The sequence below is a fragment of the Solanum tuberosum genome, unplaced genomic scaffold (genome assembly GCF_000226075.1).
Source record: "Solanum tuberosum cultivar DM 1-3 516 R44 unplaced genomic scaffold, SolTub_3.0 scf00092, whole genome shotgun sequence".
Classification (NCBI taxonomy): Eukaryota; Viridiplantae; Streptophyta; class Magnoliopsida; order Solanales; family Solanaceae; genus Solanum; species Solanum tuberosum.
In genome coordinates this window covers 625,454-649,328 of record NW_006239019.1, presented here as the reverse complement: position 1 = coordinate 649,328, position 23,875 = coordinate 625,454, and the positions used below count along the sequence as shown (strand labels likewise).

General features: G+C 35.9%; 1 protein-coding gene and 1 long non-coding RNA gene across 2 annotated transcripts; one reads left to right on the top strand and one right to left on the bottom strand.

Moving 5' to 3' along the window:
* Positions 1-3,245: 3,245 nt before the first annotated feature.
* LOC102603507 (uncharacterized) lies at positions 3,246-6,334 on the top strand. Its single transcript, XR_001473485.1, has 2 exons — positions 3,246-3,405; positions 5,991-6,334. It is a non-coding gene; the product is annotated as an uncharacterized lncRNA (long non-coding RNA).
* A 2,170-nt stretch (positions 6,335-8,504) lies between these two features.
* LOC102603164 (flowering locus K homology domain) lies at positions 8,505-23,409 on the bottom strand. The gene is made up of 7 exons (XM_006347659.2): positions 23,258-23,409; positions 20,559-21,945; positions 19,105-19,357; positions 11,677-11,825; positions 11,319-11,603; positions 10,170-10,364; positions 8,505-8,856 (listed from the first exon to the last, which is right to left on the bottom strand). The coding sequence occupies exons 2-7, from the start codon at positions 21,933-21,935 to the stop codon at positions 8,680-8,682; spliced, it is 2,436 nt and encodes an 811-aa protein (XP_006347721.1). The 5' UTR covers positions 21,936-21,945; positions 23,258-23,409; the 3' UTR covers positions 8,505-8,679.
* Between the last annotated feature and the right edge of the window lie 466 nt (positions 23,410-23,875).

The window sequence follows — 23,875 nt, the reverse complement described above, 5'->3', positions numbered from 1 at the left end:
TTGGAAAGGAGAAGAAAGAAGAAAACAATTCTGGAGATGTGCAAAATCAAGTTTTGAGGTAAAATTTCAAGATGAAATGGATAAACTTGATAAACTTGGTAATAAGATCTGTGGAGACTTGTTACATTATGAAAAAAAGACATGGTGTAAAACATATTTTAAGGAGCATGCTAAGTGTGATATTGTTGAGAATAATATGTGTGAGACATTTAATTCTTGGATATTAGCTGCTAGACATAAATCAATTATCACCATGTTAGAAGAAATTAGACATAAGATAATGGATAGAAATGTTGAGATGAGAAAATTTGTTGACACTTGGATATCAGACATTTCTCCTATGGCAAGTTTAGTACTTGAAGAAAACAAAGATTATGCTAGAGATTGTCAAGTTAGGTTCAATGGCCAATTTGGATATGAAATTTTAGATGGTCATTATAGGCATATTATTGATATAAGAAAGAAGACATGTACTTGTAGAACCTGGCAGTTGAGAGGCATACCATGTCAACATGCTGTTTTGGCATATCAGCATGCTAGCCAAGACCCTGAAGATCATGTTGTACATTGGTATAGAAAAGATACTTTCATGAAGGCTTATAATTACTTTATCCAGCCAATACCTAATATGAAAATGTGGCCTCACACTAGTGATATTGTGATTGAGCCTCCTGAACCAAAGCAAATGCCTGACAGACCACCAAAATGCAGAAGAAATTCAAAGGATGAGCCAAGAAAGAAGTATGGAAAGTTGTCCAGGAGAGGTGTAAAAATGACTTGCTCCAAGTGTCATCAACAAGGCCACAATAATAAAGCCTGCAAATATGTGGTACTACTCAAGCCAACCTTTAATTACTTCAATTAAATAGATAAAATGCAATACAATTTTTCTTTTTCTTATTTACACTATTAAATCTTCTGAAATGGGTCAGCCTGGAAACTCAACCCAACCTGGTCCTGGAAGGTCAACCCAACCTGCAAGCTCAAGCCAACCTACTAGCTCAAGTCAGCCTCAAAGCTCAAGGCAACCTACAGGTTATAGCCAGCCACCAAGCTCAAGGCAACCAACAAGCTTTAGCCAACCACCAAGCTCAGGTCAATCTGTAGGTTCTATCCAGCCACCAACCTGGAGACCATCACAACATGTCAGCTCATGCCAACAATCAACTTCTATATGTGATGATACTTCAATTGTTAGAAGAGTTCAACAAGCTGGAAGAGGCAGGGGAAAAGGCATGGGGAGAGGAGGTGATGATACTTCAACTGTTACAGGAGGGCAAAAAACAGGAAGAGGTAGGGGAAGAAAAGGAGCATCAACATCAACAGGAGGAAATAAAAGGCCTAAGACTGTGGGATTTGGCATATACACTGATGATATAAGTGGCAGACAAACATTAAATGTAAGATTATAACCAACTTCAATTATTTATAATTTACTTTGATAATATACACTTATTTTAGTTTCTTGTATATAGCCTGGTACAGCGGGTGAAAGAGTTGTTACTCCAGCTGTTTTCAAGTGTGCAACACCAATAAACATTGATATTGGTTATAAGCCTCGTGGACTAAAATGGAAGGGTAAAAATGTTGTCACCACTCCACAATTACAACGCATAAGTAAGGCCAAAGGGGGTGGATCTGCAAAAGTCTAGTGCAACAAGAGCAAGAACAGAAGGGTGTCACTACTTTAATATGTTTTTGGGTGTTTTTGATGTACAGTTGGGGGTTGTTTTATTTTGAATCTGTAATGCAAGCAGAAAACAATACTGAGACTACTTTAATATGTTTTGTGATGTTTTTGATGTACACTATAACTAGTGGTTTAAATGTGGATTTTCTTACAAGGAAATGTCAAGATTTTTTTTGTCGATCATTCATGCTTGTTTGGAGCTTAATGTTATTGTGTTGTTCACTTAGTATGGTTATTGTTCTTTGGAGGTGAAGAAAATCAAGGAAGAAGCTTGAAAAAATGTCACTTAAGGCATCTCCGTATCCTCCCTGCGACGCGGAGAGGAACTATAATTTGGCTCGTGAAATCAAATTCCAAGCAGAGCACTCCGTGCCCTCTCCGCCTCGCGGAGAGGGATTTCTAAATTAATTCAACAAAGCGAGTTTGAGGCAGAACACTCCGTGGAGTGCCCGCATCGCGGAGATGAGCAATTGTGTGCGAATGAGAATTTAAAGATGCCTCCGCGTCGCGGAGATAAGCAATATAATAGATTAATGAACAATTTATCTCCATTCCTTCTTCCAAAATCAGTACAACAGAAACACAAGACTACTAATACAATCACTCTGAGACTACTAACATAAGTATTTCCATATAGCGAAAATCACGAGTGCAATAACGCATATGATCCTGATTTTTCTTGCCCGCTTCCTCTCTTGTTCATAGGATTTGATTCTTTTCAATAGACCCCATATGATCTGTTTTGCTTGAGGCGGTATTTCATCATCGTACCATCGAAAATAATCGCATCCACCTCTTCTCTACACAAATTATCAAAATAATTAAACTATAATTAGCGATTGACAACGATTTGTTTAACCAGATTAGAATAATGATAAAAAGCTTACCTTTGTGTTTTTGCAGCAAAAAAATCGACGTCCCGTATTAAGTTGTGTCCATGAAGTTTTCAATTTGATCTCCAATGTAGCAACAACAATGGTGAGATGTGGAGAAGAAAGAGATGAGAAATAAAAAAAAAGGGAAGAATCTAGGGTTGGATAAATAAAAGGGGAAGAATTTGACCGTTAAGCATGTTAAAGTGTGCCAATCAGACACATCAGCTTTTTTTTTCTCACTTCACGCGCTCAAAAGGAATGCCTCACACGATAAGTGTCAAGTCAGACAGGTGTGTCTGATAGGTACACTTTTTGAGTGGTTTAAATGTTCAATAGGAAGGAGTCCTTGTTAAGGTGTCTATACGGAAAATCCTTACAAGTTCAAGGTGCTGCTTATGTGTTCTGCCTTTAAAAAAACATTTACGTATTATACCAAATATATACCTATAGTTGTGTTGTGAAGTGAGAAAGGTGAAACCATGTTAGTATTTAACGGAAAATCTAACCGAGGGATGTTTTTGGTTAAGTTGGAAAAACTTCAGGGACGTTATTTGTCAAGTGTAAAACAATAAGGATGTAGCCAATTAGAAGGCAAAACAACAAGGATCGAGAACCGAAAACCCGAATTTGAGAGGCCCATTTGATTTGGTACCTCGAACTGTGTTTTTCTTTAATTCGGATTACAGAATTTTCTACGAGAGAAAAGAAGAGAAGAGAAACAGAAGGTGAAGAATATCGAAGATGATTCACAGAAAATGGAGCTTGTTAACTGGTCCTGCTGCTATACTCGGCGGAATCGTCGGTACTATTGTCGTCGCCAATTTTATCTTTATCCAAAATGTAAGCTCTCTATGTAATTTTAGCTTCTTCTTTTTTTTTTTGTATTTGTTCTACGTCCTTTTTGGATTTGTGCATCATCCTTGTGCAGTGGCGTTGCTAGTGTTTGTTCGATTGTTATTTACCTTAGTGGAATGGTTGTTGAAGCTCTTTCGTCGTTGATTTTTGTTGAATGTTTTAGATCGGGATTAGATTAGGGTTTTCTTGATATTTTTGAGTGAATAATCCATATAATGAAGATTTTGCGTTTCCAAATCTCAATCCAAGGGCAGAGGTGTATAGGGTTTGAGCTTTGTCGTATTAATCTCTAATCTCAAAACTATTTTAATTGATCCGAGAAGGTGAATGTGATTGTGTATTTTGAGGGATCTGAATGAAGCACCCATATCCATGTCTTATGCATGTCTATACAATCAACATATAGAAAAAATGAAGAAACGCATGTAACCTACTCACACAAGGGTGTCGGAGTTTGACTTGAGTGGTCTCTGTATATAAATGGAAAGGAAATTGATAATGAGATTGTTTTGGGAGCTTCCTGCTAGAAAGTCTTGAAAGAATGGTGTTGCGGAGGTAAATTGGGACCCAGGGTCTCCTGATTTGCAGTTCATTTGGATTCACGTACAGTTGTTCAAGTCTATGGAGGGTCTGAACTGCAAGCAGATCACTAAAATCATTAATCTGTAGAAGGGATTTACCGGGTGATGGGTTTTTCATCTGGTTGATAGCTTGTCTTAAGAGTGTACGAAACAATGGTACCTTGGGAGGTGAATGGTCTACATTTGGTTCCAGTTCCACAAATGAGAGGGAGTGGGTAACAAGACAGGCATTCATAGTTTGACATCCCCGAATATTCAATTTTTACTTCTACTTGCTTTGTACAAGTGGAAGAGAAGTGAAAGATGTATGCTTCTTTCTATACCTCCAACTTTAGAGGACCCCAAAAAGTTACCCAGCCCTCCAATTTTACTCCTTACTGAATAATGTTGTTATTTATTTTCCTTCCTCTTTCCAATTCTTTTCACCTCTACTAGATAATGTTACTGATGCCAGATTGAGCTTGAGCTGGTTCAAGTAGCTTTTGAGCTAAGTTTCAGCATATATCCATGGAGATGAGCAGAATGGGGAGCTTAAGCCTAGGCCATATAAATATAAGTAACATTTCTTTTTGTGCATGTATGATGTGTGTCTAACTTATTTTTTTGGAAAAAAATACCTAGCTGTCTTACTTGATTAGGCATTTGTATAATAAAGAGACGGAATAAAAGAGACGCCTAATCTCTGTTGCTAAACCAAATACTATTTGTTCATTTCTGCAAGTAGAAGGCCACAGAATAAAGGAAGAAAGTCTTGAGTAGAAGCTAAAGTTATAGTAGGATTATGAGAAAGTCCCCATTTTTTCTTCATCTCCATATGTGCATTTTTCTTCTGATCCCTTGTAAAGTTTGGAATAACCTTTTCCCTTCTCTCTATAATTCTCTTGCCGCCTCCCCTCCCCACTCCCACACACAACCCCCAAACAACCCCAAATCATTTTCTTTGGCTGTTCAATCTTGAGCTACACTTGCCCCTACTGTATTTTTTCTGCTGACATTTTTTTCGTTTTTCTGATACATTCTACTCTTCTTCCTTTTTGTTACTTCTGTGACTGTTGTGTTCTTTGGCACTGTTAATCAACGGTCAACATCTTTTCATAGCCCACAGATAAGTGATGGTGAGTTCCTCAGTTCTCCACCTTCATTCAGCAATATCTTGCAAAAATTGTTAGTTTTTAGCCCCGTAAGACTGTCCAACAGTAACTGCTGTGTTGGAGATGTAACACAAGATGCACCATGGGTTATACGTAGGGTTTCTCTAATTAAAAAAATCCTGTGTTTTCTTTTATTCTGCTAAAATCATGACTTGGTCAAATGCTGAAATTTTTTGGAAATGTGAGTTGTAAGTACTTGGATACTGATCTCTGTAAAGCTGCAGCCTGCAGTTGAAGGTATGTCTCATTTATAACCATTTGAAATTTATGTGGTGTATGGAGAGGATACTGATGAAGAAGTCTGAAGATGTAATTCGGAAAGGGAGTAAAGGAACTTGTCATGGAGCAATTAAATATTTAGGAGATGACCCCCTCCCCCTTTCCTGGGGGTAGGGAGAGTAGATGCTTAATTGAATGCTGAACTGCTGAAATGACCTGGCTTTTTGGTTGTCTTTTAGGCAGAATTTCTGAAAAAGACTTATTCGCGAGGTAAAATGATGTGGTAATTGTTAGGCCTTTGTTTTATTGTTGAGGACTCTATAAGCTAGTGGCAAGTTCCTTCTCAGTTAAAATCTCAAGTGGTCAAAAGATAACATATATCATTGCTTTCTGTGATAGAATTTTGTGTCACAGCACTGACTGATAGATAATAAATCAAAAATATACTGTTTTTTTTTCTTTTTGCTGCAATATCTTCCCCTTTTTGGTTGCTAATAAGTTCTCTAAGAAAGTAATGTGCATTTCTGGCTGTTGATTTCTAACATATATTACTATAAAGGTGAATTTTAGAGTTTATGTCCTCTCAGTTGATACATTTTATATAACTGCCAACTTGCAGGATCCCTTCCTTAAGCCAGAACGGAAGCTGGAGAAGGCACCTTCAACCAAGTAGAAATAATAGATGTGTGAGATTCTCTGGTTTGAGGTTTTCCGCTTGTTAGGTCTGTCATTACATTTGGGCCCAATAAAGTGAACATCTGAGCAATCAAAGCTTGAATGTAGGTTTTCATTTGTCATTTATCTTGGCTTTCTTTCTGAACTCATTCAAATCACTTTATAAAATATGAAACTATCTGCCCTCAAACAAAAGTTGGGTTGAAACTGGGGTCTCCTGTTTTGTGATGCTTTATTCAGGTTATGAATATAATAAGAATCTGGAAATGGTGTGAGATTAATCTTGAACCCCTTCATGAACAAGAAACAAGTTGTAACGCAGTGGTAAGTTGACTCTCGCGTCCAAGGATGGAATCCCATTGTGAACACTTGTTTTTTTTTTAGTTTCTCTTCATTTACTTTGAGGACCAATCTTTCACGTTTGTGCTAAAAGAGTGGATTTAAACCCAAAAAAATCCAGACATGCTAAAAAGCTTCTTGTAACGGAACAAACTTTTTGTATCTATAAACTATTTACTACTACTTCCTTGGGATTATGTTTTGTTGACTTATTTACACGTTTATACTTTTATTCTTTGCATCCCCCGAATGAAATTTCTGGATCCACCACTGTTTGTGGATGGAAAGAAGTCATGAACTGATACTTTCCCAAAAAAGAATTTGAACTCGTTTTCTCAAATAACAGACCAAAGTGTTTCTGAAAATTTATAGTAATAGTTCGCAGGTAGTTTTATGATGAAAATTAATGACACCGCCATGGTAGTGTTCAATTTTAATTCCCTTTTAAGGTTCTTTGATCCAAATTCAATAGGTCGAGAAGAAAGAGTCTAAATGAATCAACATCTTTGGAAAATTTTTATTCTGGGCGAGGCACAAGTATGATGCGGCAGACAAGAGTTGTGTGAGGCCCATTTATATTTTGCCAAGTGGATCCCTTTCAGAAAAAGGGGACACTCCCCTTTCTCGCTCTTCCTTTTAACGTTTTTGCCCTTTCTTACTTCTTTTACTCTTTTTTTTCCTTTGGTTTTTTTTCTAAAACACTTGTTCCAAATTTTATACTTTCATACTTAAATAACTTTATTCATGAAAAATATCAAATTCAAAAAATTTTGCTTGGCTCATTTTATTTATTACATTTTTATATTGTTTTTCCATCTCATATTAATTATTTATATTATTAAAAATAGTTATATAAAATTATTTTTTAATTTACAAAGATATGATTAATTAAAAAAAATTCTATTTTATTATAACAATTAATTATTTTTGAAAGTATAAATAAAATTTATAAAGTTACCAAAAAAAATTAAGGTATATATTTTATTTGTGTTTTCTTAAGAAATTTGTAAAAGAAAAAGTAGATCATTAATATGAAAAATAAAGAAGGTATAAATTTAATATGTTCTTTTATTTTTCTCTCAACAATTTCATAATCCAAAAACACTTCAATCCACAAATACTCTTCAATAAGTAACTAAAACGGAAAGAACATCAATGATCTTGAAAAACAATTACATAAGTTTTGATACTATTGTCATGAAATTCAAAAACTTAAAGAAATTATTAATATAAATAATATTTTTAATAATTTATTCCTTAAAAGAATTTTTGCAATTTTACAAAATTTATTTATAATAAAAAAAATTAATTGTTAGGATTAAAAAAACTACTTATATCTTGATTTTATAAACTAAAAAATAAATTTCAAACAACTATTTTAATAAAATAAATAATATAGAATAGAAAAAATAATATTAAAATAATAAACTAAAAACTTATATAATGATTGTAAATTTAAATCAAAATTCAGTTCGTAAAAAAAGAAAAGTATAAACTAATTAGTTCAGTGGGTTGATTACATGAATTTTCACTAAAAAAAATAAGTAAATTTAATTTTTTCGACATATTACTTTAATTTCCCCTTAAATAAATAGTAATAGAGATATAAAATATATAATAGATATCGTGTGTGAGTTTCAAAGTTTTTTTATTAAAACAAAAATAAAATAAAAATTACACTAAGAATTAACAAGCAAAAAGGAAAATGCAAGTAAAAAGAAAAGTAAAAGAAAAGATACATTAGGGGTCCCACAATATATATGTGGCAGCCAAATGTATATTGTGGGACCCACAATGTACCTATTTCCCTACTTTATGTGTGAAAAGATATAGGGCAAAAACGTTAAAAGGAAGAGAGAGAAAGGGGAGTGTCCCCTTTTTCTGAAAGGGATCCACTTGGCAAAATATAAATGGGCCTCACACAACTCTTGTCTGCCACATCATACTTGTGCCTCGCCCAGAATAAAAAATTTCAACGTCTTTGTTGCTGTCAGTATCACTGCCAAATTACCAATTGAGCATATATAGAAATTTCCCAGCTAACCTAGCAAGTGTGAGTGTCGAGGATTTAGCATATTAGTCATGGAAAGGTGCAGATAGAGAGGAAACAGGACACCAATAAAATAAACATTTTTGTAGATTGAAGATTGTAACGAGCCTAATGCATACATCACTCTATCTATAGGAATTCCATGTCACTAGGCCTAACTGAAGAGTACAACACAAAATACAAAACACCCTCGCGAAAGGATTATTAGTTTTGTTCGCCAAATTAAATGGCAGATAGATCCAGTTCAATAGCCATAATTGTTGCCATACACTGAACCATATCCCCCAGATTGCCCCGGAACACCTGCATTTGAAGGGGCAGATGAATACATAGAAGGAGGAGGAGCTCCATACGGGTTGTAGCCTTGGTCAGCTGGTGGACCTGTCTGTGGCTGAGGTGCCCCTGCATCTGCCATGAAATTCTGCAACACACAAATAAAACACGACAAGCATAATAATCAGCTAAACCAAAGAAAACCAAAGGGAATGGAGACTACTCCTCAACTGAGAGTAACTTGACTCCACTCCTACAAAAGCTCTCTTATCTCTCTCAAAACAAACATTAAAACAAATGGAACCACGTTCGAGGCCCTACATCTTCTCCTCCTCCCATTTTACAGCAGGACATCAACTCTTCCACAGTTTTCAGCATTGCCCATGGAGTGTCAAACCACCAAAATAACCCACCATAACCTCATGGTTAACCCGCAATGTAGAAGAAGATGATCCACGTCCTCGCCCATCTCCTTACACGTATAACACCAACTGATGCAAACAACCTTCCACTTTCTCAGATTTTCTAGTGTCAAAATCACCCCTATAGCGGCTAACCAAGTGAAAAAGCACACTTTCCTCCAAACCTTTGGAATCTATATTGCATTACATGAGAAAACATGCTCCTTTTTTTTTTTGCATGAGAAAACATGCTCCTACCTAACTAAAAGCTTCTCATAGAAAGATTTCACAGAGAAACACTCCATTACTTCTCAAGCTCCACCACCAAACATCGGGGTAGCTGGATTGACTTGCCTTTGCAGCAAGGCTAATAATCTTTAAAAACAAAGCACGAGTAGGCACAAATTTTGCTCATCTCCTTTACATTTTCTCTGGCGCCTTCCGGCCCAAAGATAAATAATCACAAAAGACTCATTTTTCTAGCATTTCATACAACTATAAAACACTATCAGCCTACTTTCTCGATTCAAATGACTTTTCTCTACCATTTTATCTGATTAGTGACCCAAAAAAAGTATGTATAATCAGATAACTTGTTTTACATTTCTTGTCGCCACATGGGGTGCTTAACATGCTTTGGAAATCAGATCATTAACATCGCTTGCCGAGTGAGGTGGTTCTGGCCAAAGCTATTATTGCGAAAACTTAGTGGAGAAGGATAACGTAAACAATGTTTGGTATTGAGGGTAGAAGCTGAGATTTTCAATAGAATTATTAGTAAAATGTTCTCTATGAGCAAGAAGCTTGAGATCTAGGAAATCCATCAGGAAGGACTTTTACATCTGATCCCCTATCAAAATTTATATAATACGCTTGAACTGCCACGGTAATTCTGGCAGAAGCAAAACCCTAAAATTTGAGCTGAAAGGGAAAGAGGCTTAAGGGCTGGGTAGAGCACTGTAGCATGAACCACATTATTTTGCAATCAGTTCAATAAAAAATGCAAAAGATGAATCAGTAAATATAAATGATTGATTAAAAAGCCAAGCAAGAATTTTACCTGTATCAATTGTTGTGCTGTTTGGACTTGAGAAGCAGTTCCGTTGATTTCAACAGTCATCTCCCCAGGAACTCCCTTTGTTTCCTGTATGGTAACAGTAGCACCACTAACCCGTCGGATGTAACTTATGCTTGCACCATTTGTTCCAATCACAGCATCAGCAAAGGCCAGAGGGATCTGCATCTGCTGTGTAATCTGCAAAATTACGCCACTCAAATAAAGCAAAAATCAGCACATGAATATCTTTCTTCTTCCCATTTTTGTTTACTAGCACTTCATCAAAACAAATATTAGGTTTACTTAGGATGTCTGGCATTAAAATTGTCAAAAATTTAGCAAGCTAAAAGTATTTCACAAGAGCGATTTCTTAATTCTCAGATAAATATACAATTTAATAAGGGAATACAAGAGCAGGCAAAAAACAAGCCTAGAAAATCTAGTAACTAATTGAGCAGTTTTCATGGAAAAAATACAAAAAGAATATTTGCACCTAAATTAAATTTTAGAGGACATGCAAAAGGAGATAATAGATCTCATCATTAATATTAATAAAAAAATATTAATAGGCAAATCTATTCTCCCAACTACGAATTTTTCAAAAAAATTCAAACAATTTTAACTATATAATATTGTGATTTGTACACTAACATAATTCCAACAATGCAAAATTTCTTATTACAAAATTAACAGATTTATGTCCGAACTCCGATGTCATACAATACAAAATCAGATATGTTGATCCTCAAACTCCAAAAACCTGTCAGTGAGTATTCCTCAAGAAATTTAGGACTTGTCCCACTAGTCATGGTTAGCAGAACTACCTGGGAATAGAATCCCCAAAAAGGTTTGCCCTACCATTTAAGCATTTCATACCTGTTACTGAAATGCATAATGTTTAGCAATCCCCCCCCCCTTTTTTTCGGTAATCCCCATCCATCTCTTAGCACATGACAGAAAGTTAGGGAAGAGAGACGAAGGTGGAGGTTATTTGTTGACATGATTGAACCTTAAGCTTAGTGAAAAAAACTGCTGAATTGTTTTCCTCATGTAGAACAGCAAATAAAAATTTAACCAAGTCCATTACCACAAAGTCCCAGGTTATTTCTCTTTAAATACCAAAACACTGTGTTTTATAGTAAGAGAGCATACCTGAGTAATAAGAGACGGTGCTGCTGGGTTGTTGGATGATGAATGCATTGACATTGGAGCCTCTCTTCCGTATGCAGAAATGCCTTGATGAGGTTGTTTATCCATAGGAGGTGGCATGTCAGCTGGTGGATAATAATTATCGTGTTGCCTGGATGGTGGCATGAAATGAGGACTATTACCATATCCCGGACCTCCAGCAGCGCTTTGTGGGAAAGCTTGGGGAGGAGGACCCCAAGTTTGGGGAGGTGGCATGTGTTCCACAGGTGGATTTGGTGGCATTTGCATCTAAGCAACAAAGAAGTTCCATTAAAAGATGCTAAGCTCCTGTCCGAAAATATTTAACTAAAAGGAGACTTACTTGCATCTCAAATACTGGGATTATGCCACGATCAACCAAAAATTTCCTCAGGTGAGAAGCAATTAACTCAACTGCCTTGTGTACACCAACAGGTTCCCCTACTACTTCAACTATCCTATCATCTTGAAGTGCAAACATGGGAAGGTCCTCTGAAATGATATGTAAGCATCAGAAGAAAGGAGTAAAACCACATGAACTAGTTATTCAGTCACAGTTAAAAAGGCAAATTGAACATAACAGTCCTGAAAGAATAGTTCATGACGAAAGTAGAGAGGCTATAGTACCAATTAAGGACCTCGCGATCTCCAAATCCAGCTGAACAATTTAACCACGGGAATTTACCGTACTTAACTCCTCTAGTATTAAATTAGGGATAAATAATAAACATATACAACAGGTATGTGATTTTTCCACTTTATAGTTTATTGCATGTTTGAGCTTTCCACTAACGTATTATTTTCATGTTTTTACCTTGATACAAATTTGTGAAATGTTTTAGTTTAATCTCAGGTTTAAGGTTTCCAAAGAAGGATGAAACCAAATTCAGTTGGCAATAGTAGTGCAAGTTTTGAAAAAACTTCTCAGCTTGGTGAATTTTAATTCAGTGTGCTCAAGCCTATGCATACAAACAGTGCACATACCTAGAGTACAAAAAGATTAGATGCCTCCTTGACCTAGGAGGATCAGCACGTGCTCTTGAGCCAAAGTGTGGAACAACATAGTCCTACACGCAATGAGATGTAAGAGGTCCTGACTATAAATCCAAAATTAGACCAGAATGACCACAGAACAAGACCACACCCTTGGCATCAAACTCATTCAGGGATGCTTCACAAATGTCTTCATACATAATGTTTGCTTTCTTTCATTTGGAAGGAAGTGAAACGAAGATTTAAGTACGAAAACGTTGGTGAAGCATATCTGAAGGAGATGCCTTCACTTCCTTGATCTTTTAGGTTTGATTATCCTCTTCCAGCATTAGTTTTGGAGGGTTAGGGAAGGTCAGGAGATAAACATACTGTAGTAAAGTAGCATAGCAAAATATTTGAAACTACATCTTCCAAAACATCCATATGATGGCAAATTTTTGTCAGGATAGAATTTCAGAGCTATTTATGAAGCAACCACCTGGAGAATTTTATACTTGCTCTTTTTACAAATACATGGTGAATCATAGATAACCAAAGTTGGAGTCACAAGGGAAAGCCCAAAATGGTCCCATATCTTTGAGTGGAGATATAAAATCATCCTCGTTCTTTTACATGGTATGTTAATAGTCTTTATTATTTAGCAATTTGGTGCACTTTTAATCTACTTTTAATCTTTCCCAAACAAGCTGTAAATTTCAAACATATCATGAGAGACCTTTTCTCCTCCAAAACCCACAACTCCTCTTTGTTTCATATCTTCAAAGTTGCCAGAGATCCAGCCTTAATTGTACTCCATTTCTATTTGTTTGTCTGGTTTTGAGTTGGCACAGAGTGAAGGAAGAAAAGAAAACTTTTGAATCTTGTGGTTTTTTTTTCTTCGTCAAAAAAACTAAAGATATGCCAAATGTACCAAAATGTCCTTTAATCTTGAGGTCTTAAACATTCCATGTTGAAAGTTAGAACTGAAAAGTTAAAAAAAAAAGGGAAGATGCATTTTTTTAGAAGGGCTAAAGTAAGACAAACAAACTGAAATGGAGGCAGTTCTTAAAATCATTTTGAACAAGATTGGTGCTGAAACAAAGCTAGAAATGCACATATACTTACAGGCTCAATACAAACAACATCAACAAATCCCACAAATTGAGGTCTGGGGAGGGTAGGGTGTAGGCAGACCTTACCCCTAGGTCCCCTACCTTGGAGGTAGAGCATATAGGTACAATACATAATATAAATTTTCATGAACATGGAGATAGCGATATAAAAAAGGAGTATTGAGGCTTGAGTTGTAGTCTTGCCTTCCTCTTTTCTTCTTTGACATCAATACTACCAGATTATAGATATGATGGCAACTATACCCTGAATTGTACATGTTGAACCAGCAGCACAAAGCAACATCAAGAAAGGTAAGGGATAACCTAGCATGGCATCTTAGTTTCAGAAGATTACTCAATGATAGGTGAAGTGGATGGAATAACAGAGTTCTATAACACTCTTGAACAATTCAAAGGTTTTTCTACTAATGAGGAGAGCATGTTGTGGAATGGAAATGCTCAAGGCAGATTAATTAATTCAGCATACAGATATTTCAATTGCCGAACAACAAGATTGGATGTTGGCTTTAGAAGATGATATAGAAAGTCAAAGTTCCATACAGAGTATCATGTTTATCATGGCTACTGGCAAAAGAGGCAATTTTAACTCAAGAAAATTTCATCAAGAGGGGAATCCAATTATGCTACACAGGTGTAATTTATGTGGTGCTGAGACAGAAACAACTGATCATCTCTTTTTACACTGTAGAGTGACAGATCAACTATGGAAGACTTCCATTAGCCTAAGAGAATCAGGTTGTCCACACCAGGAGAGTCCAGGAAGTCTAGCTTGCTGAAATAGAGATGGGAACCTGTCAGGACACAGAACAAGATGGAACTGTCCCAAGCTTGTATCTGTCATCTGGTGGATAGTTTGGAAGGAGAGGAACCAGAGATGTTTTGGGGACAATAGCAGTTCCATTCAGAGGTTAAAGATGAATTCATTAGTCCTTTTTTTATTTTTAGTGTGAACAAGAATACCCTCAAGAAGTAGGATAACTAATGACTTATGAGAGTCTAGGTTATAGGAGATCAGACTGGACAACTCACTGTAATTATATAGGATCACACTATTTTGTGTAGTCCGTGCTTATATAAATCATATATCATATCATATATATATATAAAAGAGAACCTTAGAGCCGCCTACGTGGCGCCACCACAAACTAGAATTTCCTTTCATTTTATTTATTTCCAAAACTAACCTTCCTCTTTCATGAAAAGTTGTGACTTTTATAAAAAGTTGCGACTTTAATGAAAAGTTGCGACTTTAATGAAGAGTTGCGACTTTAATGAAAAGTTGTGACTTTTATGAAAAGGTGCGACTTTAATGAAGAGTTGCGACTTTTATGAAAGGTTGTGACCTTCCCGAAGGGTTGCAACTTTTCCAAATAGTTGTTATCTTTCCGATAAGGCACAATAAACATTTGTTCAAACTACCATTTGTTGTCTATAAATAGAGGGATTTCCTCTCATTTTAAAACAACAAAAATTTTGAACCTCCTCTTCTTCTTCTTCTTCACAATTAAATATTTGTGTACTTTGCTCATGTTGAGTGACTCGCTGACACCATTGCTTATGTTACAGATCCTGATATGTATTTTTACGGTCATTAATTTATGCTTATGTTATTAAGGATAAATGATAAGATGTAATAATTTTCATTTTCCTTTACATTATTAATGTTTTTACTACATAATCTTGTATGTAAGACAATATAGTGTTTTAGTTTTAATGACGATGGGTTTTAAACATTATTTTATAAATTGCATGATATTAAATTACCGCGCAAAGCGCGGGTAATTTCACTAGTATACTAATAAGTAACATGTGTTAACTATTTAAAGAAAAATGACATGCACAATTTTTTTGATAAATAAAAATAACAAAATATTTTTAAGAAAAAGGCCTTTTGTTTAGTGACTTGCAATTTCTCTTCAGTGTATGGTGATCTTCATCTTGAGTTCCACCCACTTCTCAAACCAACTATTTCTCCCTGCACTTACCTTATTATTAACCAGATAATACTTTCCTAGCAAACTATTCTTTCGTCGAAAAGAATTATACGCTGTATTTCATTTGCAATGTCTTATTAAGAGGACACCATCTTTTGAAATTATTGCAAAAGTCTAGTTTAGACAATCACTCTTGTTGTCCAAATTAATGGTCTTCATTTGATCCTTTGATTAAGATAACTCATTATTTTTTCCCAGTCTTTTTATTAGACGTATGTCAATGCAAGAGTAAGTTGGAAGTTAAAAATCTAGTTTAGTCAAGCCCTATTTTGCATTAAAAGATCATGTATAAATGAAATGAGCCTAAATAAAGCTAAATAGATACAAAAGATTTACTCCCTCCGTTTAAAAAAGAATGACCTCATTTTCTTTTTAGTCTGTTTAAAAAATAATGACCTCTTTCCTTTTTTGGTAACATTTTAATTTCAGCTTTCCACGTGGCATGTTTAAAGCAACAAGATTGAAGGGCAATTTAGTACATTTGACATAACTTTAATTTAGGACCACAAGATTCAAAAGTCTTCTTTATTTTCTAAAACTTTGTGTCAAGTCAAACCAGGTCACTCTGTGAAAAGGAGGGAGTATATAGTTTGGGAAATGTTCAAATGTAAATAATGTGTTGCAGTTTTTAGCATTTGTTGACTTTAGCTTTTACATAAAAGTCCAATGTTTTTGTACAAGTTTTGGATCCACTGGATGCCTTTTAATGAAAGCATTACTTCATTATTAAATAAAGGTGAAATACATAGATGAACCTTTAAGTTGTCCACAATGACCAGATAGATGCTTTAACTGACCCCAGTGACCAGATAGACACCTCCACTTGACACAGTTGTGTCTCATGCATCCCTCAGACTGGCATGGCAAAATTTGTCTTTCACCCAAATTTGGTGCGTGAATCCTTGTAAATTTTATTTTTTAAAGTTATATAGGCCTAATGTTTTCACAATCTTCCTCCTCACTCCTTCAAATTTCCATTCACCATTAATGAGTCTAAAAAGTTTCAACCTTGAAAAAAGTTATAGGATCTAAACAACAAATTAATCAAATTTTGATTATCTACTTCGCCAACGCACCTATATTTGACCCATAAAAACTAAAATTAACCCCAAAACTTCTTCATTCTTAACAGGAAGAAGAACCTAAGAGGGGAGGGGGCATTCCAACGATTAAGAATGAGGAAAAAAACAAAGAGAACGAGGTTGATAGATTATGGTGGAACAAAGACAGCAAAGGCATGTATAAGGTGAACTCAGCATACAAGTTTTTGAACAAAGGTGGCCAACAACCACCAAATTGGCCATGGAAACAGATCTGGAAAACAAAAACCCCTTTCAAGGTGGCATGTTTTACTTGGTTGCTGACAAGAGAAGCAATCCTGACACAAGAAAATCTCAAGAAGAGGTAGTTCTCTATGTGCTCAAGATGCTATTTGTGTGGAGAAGAGGTTGAGACAGTTGGCCATCTATTTTTACAGAGCAAGATAACAACCCAACTAGGGGTGTGCAAAAACTGAACCGACCGATAAACCGAACCGATAAAAGTGTTATTGGTTTGTTGTTATTGGGTTATTGTGTTAACGGTTTTTTAATGGTTTTATAAAAAAAATTATTGGGTTATCGGTTCGGTATTGGTTTTTAATATTGGGTTATTGGGTAAACCGATAACCCATTAAGACTAGTAATTTACTACTTTTACTTGTACATAAATATTATATATTAATTTTAATACCTTAGTAGTTACTATATTTGTCCTTTAGCCTTCAATTCACACTTCACAATCACTTTGAGTTCACAATTTCACATCATAAAAAATGTTAAAATTTGAAGTAAGAACCATATTCTTAATTTCTCTGTGTTTCGCTTGTATAGTTCTTTTCATCTTTGTTATTGTTGTTTCTATTTTATGAGCATTTGTAAAGTTGCATTATTGTGTTTTCGCATCAAATTTATTAGAAAAGTCGTATATTTGTTTTATAAATATTTTCTTATTGGTTAAACCGAAAACCGAATCGTTAAGGATCAAAACCGATAAAAAATATCTTATTGATTTGGTTATTGGTTTAACATATTTAAAAATAGAAAACCGATAAACCAAACCAATAATACATAAAACCGAACCGAACCAACCGATGCACACCTTTGGAGGATTTTTATCAGCTTCAGGGGTTGTTGTTTGGACTATGCCTAACAGAATCACCCACCTCCTCTACAGTTGGGATGAGGTAGGTGGGGGAGCTTCATACAGAGATGGATGGAGGATTGTCCCAGCCTGTATCTAGCCTGTATCTGGTGGACAGTCTGGAGAGAGAAATGCTAGATGTTTTGAGAGCAAAAGTTGTGATCTTCAGAAGATCAAATTGAATTGTATCAAACTTTTTTGTTTCTGGTGTAAACAAATGTACTTAGAGGATACTGAGTCAGTTATTGAGATCCTTGGCTCTATTTAGAATTTAGATTCAAATATCTTGTTTTGTCGATAAGTTGTAATTATGGTTCTCAGTACAACCCATGTACTGGTTTTTGTCAATACATACGAATGTTACCTTTCTCAAAAAAAACAAAGAGAACGGAGGGAGTAGAAGCAAAAGGGGAGGAGAAACCAACAGGGAAAGGGGAGGGGACCAAAGAATGGTTAAGGGGTTAATTCATGGGTTAGATGAACATGGAAAATGATTATTTTTTTAATTTTTATTTATTTATTAAATATTATTGGAGGGGAGTTATTTTAATTTTCATTTGAACCACTCAGATACAACGTGTAGCCAAATTATGGAGCACTTAAACTGCTTTAGCACATTTGTAATTCACACTTGAATCCTGCCAGCATTGGGTGTTTATGAAGCACAATTTTGCGGGACCAGAGGTCTAGTTGGTCACTGGATTAGTTGGGGTGTCTATCTGGTAGTTGAAAACAATTTCAAGGGGTCATTTATGTATGTCGCCAAAAAAAATTAATATAGTCAATCCCAACTAGTTTGGATCAAATCAAGGCTCAATTAATAGTAGCAAATTCTAACTTTGACCCAAAAAACTCCTAAACTTCTGCTCTTGGTTTACTACTTAATACAAGATACACAGCATCTGGATGCGACATTTACAATTTACATGAGAGCAACTTGTATAAGCCTGATTCAATTCAAGTGTAACAAACTATGACGTATTAAACATGCTATTTCTAGTAGAATGAAATCGATAATATTTTTAAAATAATTCTTCTTAAAAAAAAAAGATTTGATACAAATTCATTAAAGGAAAGTTTGGAGAACACCCTTCTAGTACCTTTAGTTCTTTTCTTTAGATGTTTGAAACACTAGCATCAATAGAACTTCAAATTCTTGCTATTATTGTTTTGAATAAATACTTCAAACTGTTATTGTTTTCATCCTTAAATGATTACCGGTTCGATTCCTTATTATATGAAATACTAAAGTAACTTCTGCTACACAAAGAAGCACAATCAACACACTTAATTATCAAGGAAATCGCAGGGAGTAATAGTCAATAGTCACAGCTCAGATCACCTGTTGAAAATGACTAATTGATATCAGAGTCCGGAACAAAAAAGAAGAAATGAAAAGCGGAAGAAATGTCCCTCGTACATGGGCTGGAATGGTAAAATCCTTGTTACTAAGTTGAATAACAGAGATATCTAAAAAGGAAAGGAAAGAACCTGTTCCGAGAACTCTAACAATACAACTGGATGCTTCTTGAATGGACTTGACGGTTGTCCCTTGTTTTCCAATAAGACTTCCAGCCTGTGAAGCTGGCACAAGCAGCTTTGTCGAGACCTTTCCAGCTACAGTTGGAGGAGGATGAGAAGAATCATTCTCCAGCCCATCCACAACACGTCTATGGACCCTCAGAAGACCATCTATAGCAGGTGGAAGAGAGGATTCAGGCTCCTCCCTGGCAGATACCATTACCTTCAGCATCACAGCAAACCACAATACAATTAATAAATAACTTAACCATACCTAGATTAAATTTTTTTAAAACTTAACTGCAGCAATACAAGCTTCCCCATTATGAATTTGAAGAATGAGTATTCTCTTCCATTACTGATATATATACATCCATATAAAGTATGTTCTCTTCATTATTTTATATACATAGATATATATATAGACACAGAGTATATTCTCTTTTCATTATATAGACCATACTCTAAGAAAGGTAAAGGACTAATATAAAATTCTTATTAATAGAAGATGCACATAGTTAAAAAGTGTTTTAAAAGACTGGAACATGTTAGGAGCCACTAGTCCATCATGGGGGCCTTTGGGTCTAGATGATGTGCTTTTATGTTGAATATTCATGTGCCAAATCATCTGCCTTACTTCTTTTTATGAGAAGGAAATCATCTGCCTTACTTCTATGTTGGGTCGTCCCAGATTGTTTCCCTTTTCAGACAATCAAGCTTTTTATTTATTATTCTTGATAATTGTGACTAAGATTACAAAATGCACTTCCATAAGTGAGTCAAACATTCCAGAGAACCTGTCAGTGTTTACTTCTTTATCAACACTCAATTTCAAAGCTGGCTCATGACCACAAATTCAGTGTTAATTGCTACTAAAGAATAGCCACATGGCAGCAATCTCAATACCTACATCTTAGTGACTGATTGAAACAGACATTACAACCTTCTCGCTTCACTTTCCATCAACTACTAAATGTCCCCATTTCACTCTCAAACCCAATAGCAGTCACCTATTTTACAACTCAACTTATAGATACTTACAAACGGTGACCAACTACACAAGCAGCATTGATAGGGAAATATTAGTTAGACAGGTTCACATCCATCCAAAGTTAATTTCACCAGGAAGTATCATACCTTGACAACGACAAGAGAGGAAGGGAACAAGATGGGAAGGAAGACAAATAACAGCAAGAGAAAACTTTTCAGAACCCTTTGAACCAGTCTTTTTATCTGTTCTGGAAGTGTATTTTTCCCATTCTATTTTTAAAAAAAAATTGGAGGTGGGGAACAATACAAAGTTTTTTAGGTAGAAAAGGAAAAACATGGATTATAAAGCAAGGCAACAAAAGTCACAGAACAAAACGCAGTGGATTTTGAGAGGTATCTTGTCTACAAGAATATGTAAAATAGGTGGGACTTACTGCTCTCTCAGTAATCCCTGGAGGACCATCGAGAACCTTAATACGAGCTTTTGATTCTTCAACAATCTTTTTGATGTACTCTCCTTTGCGTCCAATAAGGCTTCCTACTTTTTGTGAAGGGACCAATATACGAAATACACTTTCCCCAGGCCACCCTGGCCACCTTTCGCCACCACCTCCAGTAGCAGCAACACCTTGTTCTTGTTTTTGTTTCTGCACTTGTTCCTGTTCTTGATCCTGGTCTTGGTCTTGGTCTTGGTCTTGCTCTTGCTCTTGGTCTTGCTCTTGCTCTTGGTCTTGGTCTTGCTCTTGCTCTTGCTCTTGCTCTTGCTCTTGCTCTTGGTCTTGGTCTTGCTCTTGCTCTTGGTCTTGGTCTTGCTCTTGCTCTTGGTCTTGGTCTTGCTCTTGCTCTTGGTCTTGGTCTTGCTCTTGCTCTTGGTCTTGGTCTTGCTCTTGCTCTTGGTCTTGGTCTTGCTCTTGCTCTTGGTCTTGGTCTTGCTCTTGCTCTTGGTCTTGGTCTTGCTCTTGCTCTTGGTCTTGGTCTTGCTCTTGCTCTTGGTCTTGGTCTTGCTCTTGCTCTTGGTCTTGGTCTTGCTCTTGCTCTTGGTCTTGGTCTTGCTCTTGCTCTTGGTCTTGGTCTTGCTCTTGCTCTTGGTCTTGGTCTTGCTCTTGCTCTTGGTCTTGGTCTTGCTCTTGCTCTTGGTCTTGGTCTTGCTCTTGCTCTTGGTCTTGCTCTTGCTCTTGGTCTTGGTCTTGCTCTTGCTCTTGGTCTTGCTCTTGCTCTTGGTCTTGGTCTTGCTCTTGCTCTTGGTCTTGCTCTTGCTCTTGGTCTTGGTCTTGCTCTTGCTCTTGGTCTTGCTCTTGCTCTTGGTCTTGGTCTTGCTCTTGCTCTTGGTCTTGCTCTTGCTCTTGGTCTTGGTCTTGCTCTTGCTCTTGGTCTTGCTCTTGCTCTTGGTCTTGGTCTTGCTCTTGCTCTTGGTCTTGCTCTTGCTCTTGGTCTTGGTCTTGCTCTTGCTCTTGGTCTTGCTCTTGCTCTTGGTCTTGGTCTTGCTCTTGCTCTTGGTCTTGCTCTTGCTCTTGGTCTTGGTCTTGCTCTTGCTCTTGGTCTTGCTCTTGCTCTTGGTCTTGGTCTTGCTCTTGCTCTTGCTCTTGCTCTTGCTCTTGCTCTTGCTCTTGCTCTTGCTCTTGCTCTTGCTCTTGCTCTTGCTCTTGCTCTTGCCCTTGCTCTTGCTCTTGCTCTAGGTTCACCTCAAGGAGTGATGGTTCTTCTTTCACCTCAAGGAGTAAGTCCTCTGGTACTACCTCATTCTCATGTTGATTAAGGCTTTCATCAAGTTCATCCATAGTCTCTTGTTTGATAAGATCAAGTTCATCCATGATCTCTTTACTGCAAAATATATATGTAGATAATATTATCAAGGAGTGAGTCCACACATATACAAAGGTTCCACATTAAAAATTAAAAAGTTCATTACCCAACAATCTTTTTTCTAGATAAGTTCATTACTTAACGATTTTAGTCAGCAGCACCAAAACTAATACTAATCTTACTTTTGCTAACCATTGCCACCCAAAAAAGCTCATAAAAGTTAACTTCTTAATACAATAGCAGCAAAAAATAGGACTTCATTTTAAGCAGCAACAACTAAACTAGGAAATCATTTTTCAACTATGTAAGGAAAAATGGTTCCTCTTCCAGAAAACATTGTTCTTAAACTGTAAAAGAAATTCCATAGTTCACCAGGGTGAGAGCAAATAAGGATTGTCTTGGAAAAAATACCTAACCAAACGCAGGGTAAAATGAATCTTTATCCCTCATACCAAATGACCCCTTAGAGTACAGGAAAAACCCATCAGAAAACTAGTACAAAAAGACAGGCACCATGACCCAGTTTCAGCAATACCATAAAATAAAACTGAGCATAAATGACAATTAGAAAACATTTTTCACAATGCAACAGTAATTCAAACCAATAGAACTTCAACATTGTCACAACAAAACCCAATCACAAATTCCATACATGTAGACCAGAGAAACGAGCTAGTTCAGATATTACCGAATGTAAGCCGGGCAAAAATAGGAATTAGAACACTAACACAAAAAAATACTAATTGAAAAAGAGTTATAATCACTGCCATAAAATCCCAATATCAAAAAGGGATTAAACCCTAGCTAAACCACCCCCAAACAGTTCAATAACTCCCAAAATCATAACAGTCGACATGAGAATTAGAACATTAACACATAATGCAATAGCAATTAGAGAGAAAGCAAAAGTGTTGATGCAATAGCAATTAGAGAGAAAGCAAAAACATCTCAAGGAACCAGTGACTCATCAAAAATTAAGCAAAAAACATCTCAAGAAGACAGTGAATCATAAAAAATTAAGCAAAAAACATCTCAAGAAAACAGTGACCCATAAAAAATTATGCATAAAACATCTCAAGAAAACAGTGACCCATAAAAATTTAAGCAAAAAACATCTCAAGAAAACAGTGACCCATCAAAAATTAACCAACAATCTCTCGAATTACCAAGCAGGACAACGTTATAAACAAAGAATTGAGTGTATCCGTGAACAAGTACAATATTTTTGGAACCAAAACGGAAGAAACCCAAGATACCTAGAAACCCTAGAAATTTAATTGTAAATATACATGTATAGCAGTGTAATGTAGAGTTGCACAGATTTACTTACATGGGATACAGTAAGACAGTAGCTACTTCAGATACAGAGAGAGAAAACAAGAACTTGTTGAAGAAGAGAAGACTGTTGTACGTGTTCCGCTTCGACCAAATTTAGGTTATTATCATCTTTATTATGCCTTGTGTTTTATTATCTCCTCAAGAAAAAAATTATATTACTAATATATATAAAAAAAAATATTGTTCACTTACTAGTAAATGTGAGTCGGTAGCTCTTTTGTATCATTCTTATGGATTAAATAATTTAGTGAAATAGTTGAAAATCATCGATACATGGGTGATTCGCTGTCCACAATGACACAAGAAGTTCATTAAACTTCATCATTAAGGGGAAGAAAAAAATTGTAACAAGATTTTTATAGGTGAACATGCAAATAGATTCAAAATCTACAATGCATCCTGACTCATAAATTTATTTAATATTGGGGAGCATGGGAGGGTACTTCCCTCTCCCTCTTTGTATGTCTCTGACCTATTTTCGTTGCTCGCTTATCTATGTGATGAGTTATTAACGAAAGAGACTCTTTCGTGAAAAGTGTCAAGAAGTGTTAAATGATAGTCTACCTTTTGCATCCCATTTGTAGTGTATGTGGGAAGACGTGTGCTTGTT